This window comes from Apis laboriosa, unplaced genomic scaffold, assembly GCF_014066325.1.
Source record: "Apis laboriosa isolate Shangri-la unplaced genomic scaffold, ASM1406632v1 scaffold10_cov145, whole genome shotgun sequence".
NCBI classification, from domain to species: Eukaryota; Metazoa; Arthropoda; class Insecta; order Hymenoptera; family Apidae; genus Apis; species Apis laboriosa.
The window spans coordinates 808,863-821,853 of record NW_025220804.1 but is presented as its reverse complement, the minus strand read 5'-3'; the positions used below and the strand labels follow the sequence as shown (position 1 = coordinate 821,853).

The window sequence follows — 12,991 nt, the reverse complement described above, 5'->3', positions numbered from 1 at the left end:
AATATATATTTTAAAAATATTGCACTACCATATTACACCATTATGCAATTACATACACTGTGATAGCAATAGTATTATACTATAGTGTACACTATATGTATGTAATGAAGTACATAGAATGTATCACACATAGCATATACTATAGCATACACAATGTGTAATACAAATTTAGTGTAATTATAGTTTTACAAGATATAGATTATATATTTTGTATTTGCTGTATTGAAAATATTTTAAATATAAATTTTCAAGATATCAAATTAATGAAAAAAATCTTTACAAACAAATGTTATTGAATATTGAAAATATGAATATATATTGTAATTTTTATGATATTTGCCAAATAAATATGATAGTGTTCATATAAAAATTGATTAAAAAATGTACACAACAAGATAAATGGATATTTTTTATAATGGATAATTTTTTATAATATCACAAACATTACTCAAAATATTTTCTAAATAAAAGTTCAAATTATACATCCATATAATGAATGTATATCTTTAAACAAAGTCAAATAGAACTTAATAATTGATAGTCACAAAAATTAATTTCTACAATTTAATGATCTCAATTAAATGTTAGAATGACCATGGTGGTATTTTCTACATATGAAGTGACAGAACCAAATGAAACATAACTTTAAATGATAGGAACTTATGACTTGTCCTTAATTTTCAACATATAATTTGTACATTATTTTTGCAATTTATGCGTAGGAAATATTGAAAACGTTTTCACTTTCGCTGTTCATCGAAAAATTAAGAAAAATAAGAAAAAAAATTATATGCTTAGTGTAAAATGGTAATCATTGAAATATTTAGAAATTTCTTTCGTATTTCAAAATTGAAATAAAAATATATATATATCTAAATTATATATAGCATTCATATCTATCACATAGTAGCAACTTATCTGCTACAAATTAAAGGATGAAAGAATAATTTCATTCTGCTACATAAAGAATAAGATTATCAAATTATCTGAGCAATTTTTTCGCGATGAAACGAAAGTAAAGTCAAAAAATTCAATGAAATTTCTCAAAATAAAGTAATTACGTATTGTGCGGTCGGCCTGTCGAGGTTAAAGCCCTCGCTGACCGTGGTATTAAAGTCGATGTTGCAAGTTTTCTAGCCGTTGGAATACACGATTTCTCTTCCCTTTTTGTCTCGTGTTGCTCCTTGTCGTTCGATTCAGTGGATTTTGTATCCTTCGATTTGACAATTCTTTTGTTCGAAGAAAGATTATCAACGGGTAATTTATCTGTATGCCCATTTTGACGATGCAAGGTTTCTTCTTGACGAGATTTTATTGTACGTGGTATACGATCGGTCGACTTACGTGGGCTTCTGTTACCATTAAGCTCTCCGAGCAACGGAGGATGATGTCGATCCCATGATTCATTCCATCTGCAAATAAAATAATAAAATTAGCAAAATTTTTTAATTGTTATTGCAGAAATTCTTATAAACATTCGTACAATTTTTTGTTAAGAATTGTGTAAAATGTAATTTATTAATATAAAATACACAACAATACAATTTTAGAAAGCCAAATTTATTTTTTAATTTTTATCTGATGAATGAATCAAAAGTTAAGCAACAATAGAAACTTACCCCACACAGCTATCAAATGCAGCATGAAACATTATTAATTGTAAATCTATTATAAACTCAAAAGAGTGTTTGAAAAAAATGAATTATGCAATCATATTTTCCAACTGATCATATAATTTATCTATTTATAGGACTACATGCTAGGAATTAATATACTAAAAATATTAAAATATTACAAAGATACTTTGAAAGCAAAAATTACATATTTTATATGATATATCATTAAAGTTGTATTTCGAACTGTTGAAAAATTAATTTGTTTAGTTTAATTCAGATTTGTTTGTTACATCAGGATTTGTAATCGAATCATGTGTTTAATATATGTTTTAATTAATTATTAGTAAGTAATTATTAATAGGGCAAATAAAAATTTTAAAATCAACAAATCATTTAAATTGAACAGAATATTATAAATATTTAAAAAAATATTTCTTTTTTTTTTTTTAATTGCATAAATATTATATATATGTATATTTATATATATTATTTATATTTCTCTTTAAAAAAATATTTTTTTTGCTAATATATTACAGATATATTTCTGTTATTAAAAAATTTATAAATAAATATAACATATATACTTTTTAATATTGTAGAAAACTATTAACTTCTATTTATTAATTTTATTTACATTAACTACTCATTATGCATTAATATTATTATTAATAATAATAAAAAGATTCGATTACAAATCCTAATGCAAGATGTCATACCAGACGCTGTTGAATACGGTTAATATTAGTATTTTACATTTCTTGAAATAATTTAATAGAGCAGCATGAAAGAAAAAATAAAAGCAGAATATTGTAATATCATTTTTGCATGCAAAATAAAATTGAGAAAAGTGTTAAAATCGAATGATCAAACAAGTAATCCTAATATAGAAAAGATGCACGAATATAAGGGCATTTAATGCAGAAAGTAGCAAATATCCCAATATTAAGTCACACAAACTGACCGACTCTACCTTCCCGATCCTGAAGCTGTCTCACATGGTATCATCGAAGAAGGGTAATGACCAGAGCAGCAAAAACAATATGTTATTTATGACAAAATTCATGATGTCACATGTGAAAAATATTTATGATATTTGCAAGAGCTGTAAATGTTATGTATGCATGTATGTATTGCACCTAGTTCCTCATTATAACAATGTTTAAATATAAATAGACTACAGATTACAAAATTTCTAAAATTTATTTATAACAATGTAAAAATAATGTCATAATTAAAAATTTAAAGAAGATTTAAAAAGTTCTTTTAAATCATATCTACATGAGAAGATCCTGTATTTTATGAATTTATATATTAAACATATTTCCTATATTCTTTAAATATTTTACCTAATAATTTAAATATAAATACAAATGTCAGAAAAATTTTTAGGAAATCTTATTATTATATCATAAAGTTTTTTTTTAATTAATTCAATAAAAATATTATATTAATTCAATAAACAATATAAATTATAATTTATTATTATTAATATTATTATTCCTTTTGTAAATCGTTCATTGAATTAAAATATTTTAAATATTTTGAAAATGTTCTGATTTTTTTTTATATTTTTAAAATTTTTCTGATTTTTTTAAAAATGAAAAAAAATTAACAAAATGCTTCTAAAACGAAGAAAAAAAAAATCTCACCTAACTAGAGGCCCCATAACATCATCCTGTGGAAGTGTTTGCAGGAGTGATGGTCCTGCCGACACTGGTCGTGTCTGTATTCATAATTAAACATATAATAAATAAATAAATAATGTAACAATAAACAAAATAACAAACAATAAGATATTGTTTAAAAAATCAATAACTACAAAAATCTATAATTATATACCTATATGATAATTATTTATTGTATTAAAAAAAGAGATAATAATAAAATAACAATAATAAAAATTTATATTATATTGTGATTTAAATATAAATGCTATCTACGCCCAATTATTTATTTCACAAAATTTTGTGCCACGTATGAATAAACATATAAGTGATGAGATTAAATATATAATACAAATAATGAATTAAATATTATATTGGTTGTGTTAAATCAATGGAATTACGAAGTCAATAAAATGAATATTGGTATTTCAAATTATTTGAATATTTTATGTGAGACATCTTAGGTAAAAACAATATATGTACAATATATACATTATCACGAATAATTTAAATCAATTATCTATTTTATAATTTTCAACAATTTCATATTTAGTATTAATATAAATTAATCTATTTTAATTTCGTATGATTAAAATTTTTAAGTTAAGTAAAAAAACAAATGACGCGATTTTTATCGAATAATGTAATAAATAAAGTGTGCAATTTAATTATGCTAAATTTAAAAAAAAAAAAATTTATAACTAAAAATGTACTATAAACATATGTATAATACATTGTAAAACTAAAGTGCACAAATAAAAGTTTTGTTTTTCAAAAACTTTATCATCTATTCAGTGGTTACTAGTTTAAAAAAACATCTCTTTTTAACTTATCATATTGCTTTTAGCACGAAGCAAAAATTAATTGTTTTGTGATCATTATTCAAAAATTGATTTCTAAAAAAATATTGTTAAAAATCGGTGAGATGCAAATTGCTAATCATAAGAATTTGACGCTGAATTTTTATAATATTAAAAATGACGAATTATGAACATACCTTTTCTGTTTGCGTAGCAGCATTACAAGTATTTGGAGATGAAAAATTATTATGATTAGTTAAAGCACACGTTTGGCCATCGCCATTAGGTCCTTGAAGTTTCGATATTTGGAACTATAAAAATAAAAAATATTATTTATTTTGTATGAAAATTAAATAGTTGAAAGTTTCCAACTTAGAGATGAATCAAAAAGATATCATTTATCTATAATTTATTTTTTTATATTTTATTAAAAATATATTTGCAATAAAACTTCTTACCTGCAGTACTTGTATAGTTCGATCTCTATCTTCTACTTGACCTTGCAAAAAAACAACTTGTCTACGTAAATCGGCCAATTCATCCGCGATACTACTACCACCACTACCAGGAGAGGTACTAACATCCGCGGTGCCACCTTCATTCATATTATAGAAGAGACCATTCTAAAATTCATAAAAATTTTTATAATGTCATTACAAAATGTCATTACAAAATTGGCAACAGTACAATAAAATTTTAAATCAATAAGAGAAAAGTCATTATTTCATAAATTTTAATATTTTTTATTTCTTAAAAAGAAAAAAATTTGGACTTTTTTGTAAGAAAATATATTTAAAAATAAAACTAACCTTCATGGAGTTGTCGAATGGGTTGAGAGTGTCTACCTGTGAATATAATATAAATTATACGTTATTCAATATTTTATAATTATAAAGATACAATTATATTCTAAATCGTTTAATAATAATATTGAATAATAACGAAAACGATAATAAATATATATCCTGCAAGCATAATAAAAAAGAAATGATATCAAAATAAAAGGTGCAATAAAAAACATACCCTCGTCAAACCGTTCTCTTCTGACTTGAAGATAAAATCATGGTTGATGACAATAATGAAAAAAAAAATAAAAGAGTGCGTATTAATACAAAAGCATACTGATACACATATTATATGAAACAAACGAAAATATTGTGTATTTGTTATTAATAAAATTCATAAATACAAAGAAGTCGTATCAATCCTTTCAATATATGTTCGATATACCTGTTGAAGTACTCGTTTCAGTTTCAGGAGCGTTGTTTTTATAGAAACAATGTCTTGAAACATGTGTTGATAGGTATCACGATCAACTCGAAGACTCCCTTCATCCCCAGAGTCAAGATTTGGTGATTGAATCTGAAATGAAATATTAGAAATGTGAATATATATATATATATTGATTATGCACAGACAATTTTAATGAAAATTATATCTTAAAATAAAATATTATTATTATTATTATTTTAAAATATTTTTTTAAAATAAATATTATAATAAATATTATAATAAATTTTATAATAAATTTTTATAATAAATATTATAAATAAATAAATATTATAATAAATTTTTTTAAAATAAATATTATTTTAAAATATTTTAAAATATTATTTCAATATTAGGAAAAAAACAATCACAATCTAAAATAATTGAACAATAATGGCGATTATAAAAAATTACTTACATTTCTTGATATCCTTAAGGGACTAGAGAATTGGCGATTACGCGTGCTATCTATGGAACGTGGTGAATCAGTCACGGATCTATTTCGCCATATCTTTGTTTTATCACAATCGCTTCTGAAACAAACAATTCATAAGAAAACATTACAATTTGATTTTATTTTTTTTTTCACAATGCTAAGTGAAAATATTTTTCAAACAAAGAATCGAAGATATTTGTTTTATATTTTTATTTCAAAAAAATAATATTGTATTTTTATTTTAATTTCAATCAATGAGTCACAAAACCTACAATTGGCCATTGTTTTAAGAGATGAATCTACCTTCCAGCCTGAATAGTGGCGCGTGGTTTCATCGAGTTATCACCGATATTAATCGGATTGCTTGTGGTTTTTCGTTGCCTTGGTACCGGTGAACCCACTGTAGGTGTCGAACACTCGGAAGACAAGCCAGAATCACGAGCATCTTCGCCGTTTCGATTCGACGAAACTCTGTTCTCATCTTCAACGATCGCATTTCCACTCGCAATTCGAGGTCTTCCGGTTAAAACTGTTCGCTTCTTCGCGCCTCTCGACGACTCCATTACACTCGTACAAACGGTTTGTTCGTTTGTTGAAAATATTCTTTTTCATCGAATATCGCTTCTTACTTATTTCATAATTATTTTTTTTAAGACGGCATTATGGGACGGATTACTAAACACGTGATAAATTTTACAAATGAATGGATATTTCAAATATAAATAAACAAATTAAATAATATTATAGAGTGATTAATTTTGAGTTAAATTACTTTAGATTAGTGTCTATGAATATTCGATATACTCGATCGTGAGAATTCATTGAACTGACTTTCAACGAGTAACCTTTTCTTATATTCTCATTTTTTTCTAGATCGGATTGCGTGACTACAATCTTAACATGCTACTTCTATAAATTATAATTTCGTGTTACAATGTAATAATATATCTTTTTTAAGGAGATATGATTAAATTACAATACTTTTTTTGTATATATAATGTGTTTTCTAATAAGAAAATAAGATATTATAAATCTATTTAAATTAAAAAGAAAAAAAAGAAAGAAATTTTATTAATAAAAAGAAAGAAGAAACAAATTTTTTTGAACTATTTTCAAATCAAAAAAATTAAATTGCTAATAGATTTAATGAACTCGCTACTGTCGATAAGTTAAATAGGTTCCATTAATTAAAGATAGTTACTCCTCCATTGAAATTTTTCGAGAGGTCTGCGTGCTTAACTTTTCTATTGATTACAGTGAATGAGAAAGTGAGTGTCTTTCGAAAGAATTCTGTGCAACCTATACATTTGCAATGATAAAATCATATATCTCGTCTCTTTTAATTAAAATGTGATTATCTCGCAGTCAAATATATACGAGAGAAAATTTCTATATTATCACATCGAAAGAATTTTTATAAATGAGATTTATCAATGATTCGTAATTGTTTTTAAAATTTATATAGAAAATTATTTTTCATCAACATTTTAATCTGCACTAATCTAACACTTTTTTTATTTTTTAGGTAAAAATGAAAAAATAAAAATTATAATAATTTAAAAAATATATGATATTTTTGATATTAAAAAATGAAAGATAAATTATATGAATGATAATATTGTAAAGAATAATAATTAATAATTAATTCATTTAAGAAATTCGAATTGTGCGTAGATTCGTTTACTCAAAATTTTTGCATTTATATACAAATAACATACCTTTGACAATCTTCGATCTTAAATTAAATTCAAGATTATAAAAAAGATATAAAAAGTTTTATCACAAACATCTTTAACTATTTTGAGATCAACATTTTATATCAAATGCAATCTATTATAGAATCAACACCATTGCATCAAACTACAAAAATAATCTTCGTTCTCCAGTTTCTAACCTCTCGACCAAGATTCGTCGAGTTAGCAAATGTGGAACACAGATCGAAACAAAAAGGGACGAGGGTGAGTGAGAGTGAGGGCAACAGGAAAGGGATAGATCCATCACAAGTTATCGGTGTCACGAAAGAACCTGTCAGGTGAACACGAAGCATAGATCCGCGTCACGAAACGCGCGGTCCCGTCACAGATTTAAATAATTCGTTCAATCCCCACTATGGTTTGCGCAATGCGGTGTCCTCGTGCGCGTTTACGATGCACATCGGTAATTTTTAGGATCGACATTTGGCGGGAAATCGAAAAAACATGTGACAAAATGCACGTGACCAAAATTTATCGTTAGATCTAATCGCATATTCTTGCTATTCGCCACTGCTCAGATCGCGATGTTTACCGGCGCTCTGTGATCTCTAAAATGAGCCGGTATATCGTTGCAACTAGTTTCGACTTTCGTTATCGCGCATGCGTAAACCAGATTACAGCGTTTCGTTCGATAACACGAGGAATTGCGCCAAACCGGTGGAAAAGTGGGGATGGCGGGCAAATGAAAAGAATAAAAATTACTCGGCAGACAGACTGAAGAAATTAGTTTTCAAACCTTTGATAATTTAAGAGTGTGAAGAATCGTATCTGATTCGATTATGTATGAGAAGAAAGAGGAATTAGAGGAATGTTGAAGATGGATTATACGATCTTTTATGAATGAATTTTTAAAGCGTAGAAACAGATCTTTTTAAAATCTGTTTAAAACAGATTTTTTTCATAAGATACAAACATTATTTCCTTTATGACATCATTTTTATTTGATCATTTCAGTGAGAAAAGAATTATAAAGAATTAAATAAGATTTTACAAGTAATAATATAAAAACATAATCTACGTTATGTACTAAGAACAGTGAGCCTTTTTGTTTCTAGGAATTTCTAGAATTCATAATAAAATTAAATGAGAAGCAATAATCACATTTATAAAAAAAAAAAGATATAATATATTTTAAATTAAATATTATTTTTAATGAAACTTCATAGATATTTTGGTTAGAAATATTCTCTGTTTATAGGTGTAAAATAAAAATCTTCTTTTCTTCTGTTTCTTTTTCCATTTAGAACAGCACTTTCAAATTATCCAAGTTCCGTCTACGTTTCTTCTAATTGCAGTCTAAAAACTACAGTATACATGTACTACGTGTCAATTATAGTATAGAATTTTTTATTCTATTTTTACGAATATTTCGTAATTTATAAATGTTTTCCTTACAATTTTCTCTCAATAATTTTATAAATTCTCATCTTTTTTCTATTTTTTTTTTTTTTTCATTAAAATACAATTTTCATAATCCTTACGTTACATTGAATTAAAGAGAAAGGAATTAAGAAATTAAAAGATAAATTATATTTTGCAAATAAATAAAATCTATCTTTTCGCTCAAAAATAGTTGGCAATGAAGCAAACGATCAATACTCTTCCGCTCTTTCGACCCTTGACTACGGTTTGGCGTCTCTGGTCTAGCGATTCTCCTTTCGACCCCGTGTCGACGATTCTCTCCCTCGAAACCTGCCACTTTACCGCCAACTTCGTGAATATATGTCGTCTCAATTTTCGCTTCCTGTCGAGACCGAATACCCTCGCGGCGTGTTAAACGCTCCATAAGTCAATAACCCCTATTTGCATTGAAATCGATCCGCAAGAAGAATTCGCAAATCGCTGATGCCCCTCTTTTCGTTCTTATCACTGATTTGTTCACGCTTATCGCACATTTTCGTGCATGAAGATCCGATCATTCAAATTACGCCTTTTTTTTATTTAAACACGCACCTTTTACCCGTACAATAAAATTCTTTTGCAAACTTTAACTTCCCAGAAAATTCTAACGGATCTAAAATCGGATTTGCTTTTCTTTTCAATTAAAAAATATAAAAACGTTTCATTATAAACTTTTTCTTATACAGAAAAAGTAAAATTGATCTTTCAAATCGCGATTAATTTCCTGATTTAATATTTCTTTTTTTTATTTTTCTCTGCGATTATCCCAAGTTCGTTCGCCTCGCGCCATTTCGAATTCCCCGTTGGGGAATTTCGTTTCAATGCGTGATAATCGCATCGATGCAACAACGGCGGAAACGGAATCCGGACGGATCCAAGAATAATCGAATAATTAGCAATTAATGCCTGTCGCGTGGACGATCGATTTCCCTGTGGGGGGAATGCAATGTTCGAAAGTCATCCCTCCCCAGTGGGAGGAGAAACTTCAATCTGCCAATGCCCTTTCCGTCGCGGACCGGCGAGAAACCACCTCCGTTGCCAGAAAGTTTCGACTCTGGAGGATATCCGGCGAGCAACAAAAGCGCGCCGCCGTTTCATTTTACGACGTCCATTAGCATATCATGCATTTCTGAGCGAAACCACCGTTAAAACGAGGGGTGGAGGAGGAGGAGGGGAGGGAAACCACTTGCTCTCTCGGATAACTTATATGGTGCCATTTCACGTGTCGTTTCAACAGACGAATTTTCGATATTAAATGTCTGGTTGTAATACAATATTCTCGTTATTCGAACAATATCTTACTACTAGAGAGATTTATTCAAGAAGAAAATTCGGATTTTCGGATCGATAAAAATAAAAAGCTCTTTTTGAGGCGATAAAATTCATCCCCAAAGTTTTAAAAGGAATATAGTTTCGTCTTGCATTTTTTACGATTAAAATCTGAATGTTTTACGTATTTGAAGTCTCGTATGATTTTACAAAATTATATTTTGAAAAAATATAAAATATTCTTGTAGTAAAATAATATATTCGGAATTTAAGTCTTGCATGCATATTTTTATTGTTAATTATTTTATTTAATTTTGATTAATTTATCGTATATTACGTATATTTCCGGAGTCGTGAGCGAAGGCTACTCTTTAAATTCTTGAAATACTTTTTTACGAAAGTAAATTATACATTTTTGAAAGGAAACATAAACATTTGTTACGAATTTCCAAAAATTTTAGATGAGTAAAGTGATTTTTAAAGATATTCTATGTTGAGTGAGACTCGATCGAAGAAAGTAATGGTAGAAAAAGAAGAAAGGATAAGGGAAGAATACGAAGAAAAACTCGGTTAACTAGTAACGCTCTGATTAATGTCGAAACCGTTCTGCCTGGCATAAATTACCGTCTTCGTGATAGTTAGCCATAGTATTTCGATTTCGCTTCGATCGAGCTAACGGTTCGAAAGAATATCATTATTCCCTTCGTTGAAACGCCTAGCGTTGTAGAAAATGAATTACACGGTTGTGCGCTTATTACGCGTTAAATGTGAAAAGTTAATAAAACAAGAGTAAGTAAACGTGACTGCAAACGTACATAACCGAGACGAAAGTAATATTTTTCGTGGAAACGAAGAAGAAGCTTAATTTAATTCTATTAAATTCTTCAATTATAAATATTAATTCTTTTAAGAAAAATTTTCGATATTATCCTCGAACATAATAAAATAGATTAAAGTTAATTGAATTTAAACTGAAAACGAATATTTTTAATAATTTTAATCATTTCTCATAATCATCATAATTCAACGAAAATTTAATCTAATCCATAACGTCAAGAGTACTTAAAGATAAATAAGTTTCTAAAAGTAACTGAACAGAAATAAAGATTCACTAGAATTAGTAAGGATATGTTGGTTACTTAAAGATAACAAATTTCTAAAAATAACTGAACGAAAATAAATCACTAGAATTCTAGGGATATGTTCAATCCTTGTTAATACCTCGTTAATAAGATACCCGAGATAGAAAACAAACATAATTCACCGTTTATTTATTTAGACCAATAAAACCGTAACTAACACACAAAGCTCGGTGAGCTGTAATTTTTCATTAAACGATTACAGGATATTACTTCAAAGGTTCTATTACTCGGCTAATATATTATATGCCCGCAATAATATCTTGTAAGCGCGCATTAATCAAATACTCGGTTACTTTGATGCCATTTCAGTGCAGCGCATGGTTATTTTCATCGGGACAGGTTATTTACCCGAGATATTTTAATGCAGAATTCCACGGAGAATTGGACAAGGGTACTTTGCCCAAATGGAGCATTGTAAGTATTTCAACATTATATACACGTTAAATGATAATAAATTGAAAATTCGTCGCATTTAATGTGCATAAAATCTTTCAGGATTGTGTCAAAATTGACAAACCCCGATGTGCAATGACGCGTGTCGTGGAAGTATCTGACTCATAACACCGGCTGCAAGTGGTTCGAAATTAGCTGTCAGGGAGTCAATAACAGGGAATTCGAATCAAATTTCGTCCAAGATTAATTAAATTTCCTGCTGATAATTGATCCTATTGTTTAATAATAAAAAAAAAAAAATAAAACAGGTAACAATTTGATAATAATTTTTCTTTCAACGTATATTGCATAAAAGATATTCAATGGAATATTAATCACCGAGAATATTTAAATAAGAGAAAATGATAAATTGGTTTAATAATAATGAATTAATTTCAATAGAAAATTACTCGCTTTAAATACATATCATTGTTTCAACACTCCCATTTAACTTCAAGGCAATGTTAATATATTTTTGTTAAGTAGCGAGATTGTAGTCCCTTGTGTGCAAGGACAAGAACATGTAAAACCGGTTTTGCGGTTAAATAAAAGTAATATACGCTCACATGATTTAATGCAATAACATGATTTGAAAAATATATTCCTTATTTAATTAATTTCAACTATAATCTTCTATAATCTTCATCGGATTAATTTGTCAGAGAAAAAATAAAATAAACTTAAAATCGTGGGAAAATAATATTAAAAAAAAAATTATTTCGATTAATAATTCGAGTAATAAAAAAAGAAAAAAAAATACTGCGCGAATATACATTTCACTATCTTCATTTTTCCATCTCGCAATCGTTATCGTCTGAATCATCAGGAAATTTCTCTTTTGTACAACGCAATCGTAACTTCATAACATATTGTGTTACGTATAAAAAAAATGTGAACGTGCCTTTCGAAACGAAACGCGCATCACGTCTCGTTTCCAATTTTCAATATCAAAATAAACTGTTTCGAAACAAATTTAATACTTATCATAATTTTTTTACACGTCGAAATTATTTACCCATTGGCCGGAGAAATATTAGCTCGCGGAGGGGCACTCTTCGTCACGGATGGCTCCTTCATAGCTTCTTCGATCCTCCACGCTATTTCCCGCCTATTATCCTTGGCCACAATAGCCTTCCAACGATATTTCCCAATCCTTATCCCACGAGGCGCAATAAAAAACACCGTCTCTCCTTCATTTACACCATAAA

The 12,991-nt window shown here is 27.7% G+C and overlaps 1 protein-coding gene across 7 annotated transcripts in view; it reads right to left on the bottom strand.

Annotated features, from left to right (window-relative positions):
* Positions 1 to 375: 375 nt before the first annotated feature.
* Positions 376 to 12,991, bottom strand: part of LOC122710950 (putative uncharacterized protein DDB_G0277255) — a 41,778-nt gene continuing 29,162 nt past the window's right edge. For 3 of the 7 annotated variants that reach the window (XM_043929221.1, XM_043929229.1, XM_043929238.1), the window contains 8 exons: positions 5,768 to 5,882; positions 5,311 to 5,442; positions 5,104 to 5,127; positions 4,890 to 4,925; positions 4,539 to 4,703; positions 4,278 to 4,391; positions 3,266 to 3,339; positions 376 to 1,412 (listed from right to left, as the gene is read on the bottom strand). In XM_043929221.1, the coding sequence (XP_043785156.1) occupies positions 1,058 to 1,412; positions 3,266 to 3,339; positions 4,278 to 4,391; positions 4,539 to 4,703; positions 4,890 to 4,925; positions 5,104 to 5,127; positions 5,311 to 5,442; positions 5,768 to 5,882 (1,015 nt within the window). In that variant the 3' untranslated portion in view covers positions 376 to 1,057. Of the gene's footprint in view, positions 1,413 to 1,619; positions 1,629 to 2,577; positions 2,603 to 3,265; positions 3,340 to 4,277; positions 4,392 to 4,538; positions 4,704 to 4,889; positions 4,926 to 5,103; positions 5,128 to 5,310; positions 5,443 to 5,767; positions 5,883 to 12,991 lie in introns of all 7 variants that reach the window. The other 4 variants (XM_043929254.1, XM_043929263.1, XM_043929246.1 and 1 more) reach the window with 4 other exon arrangements.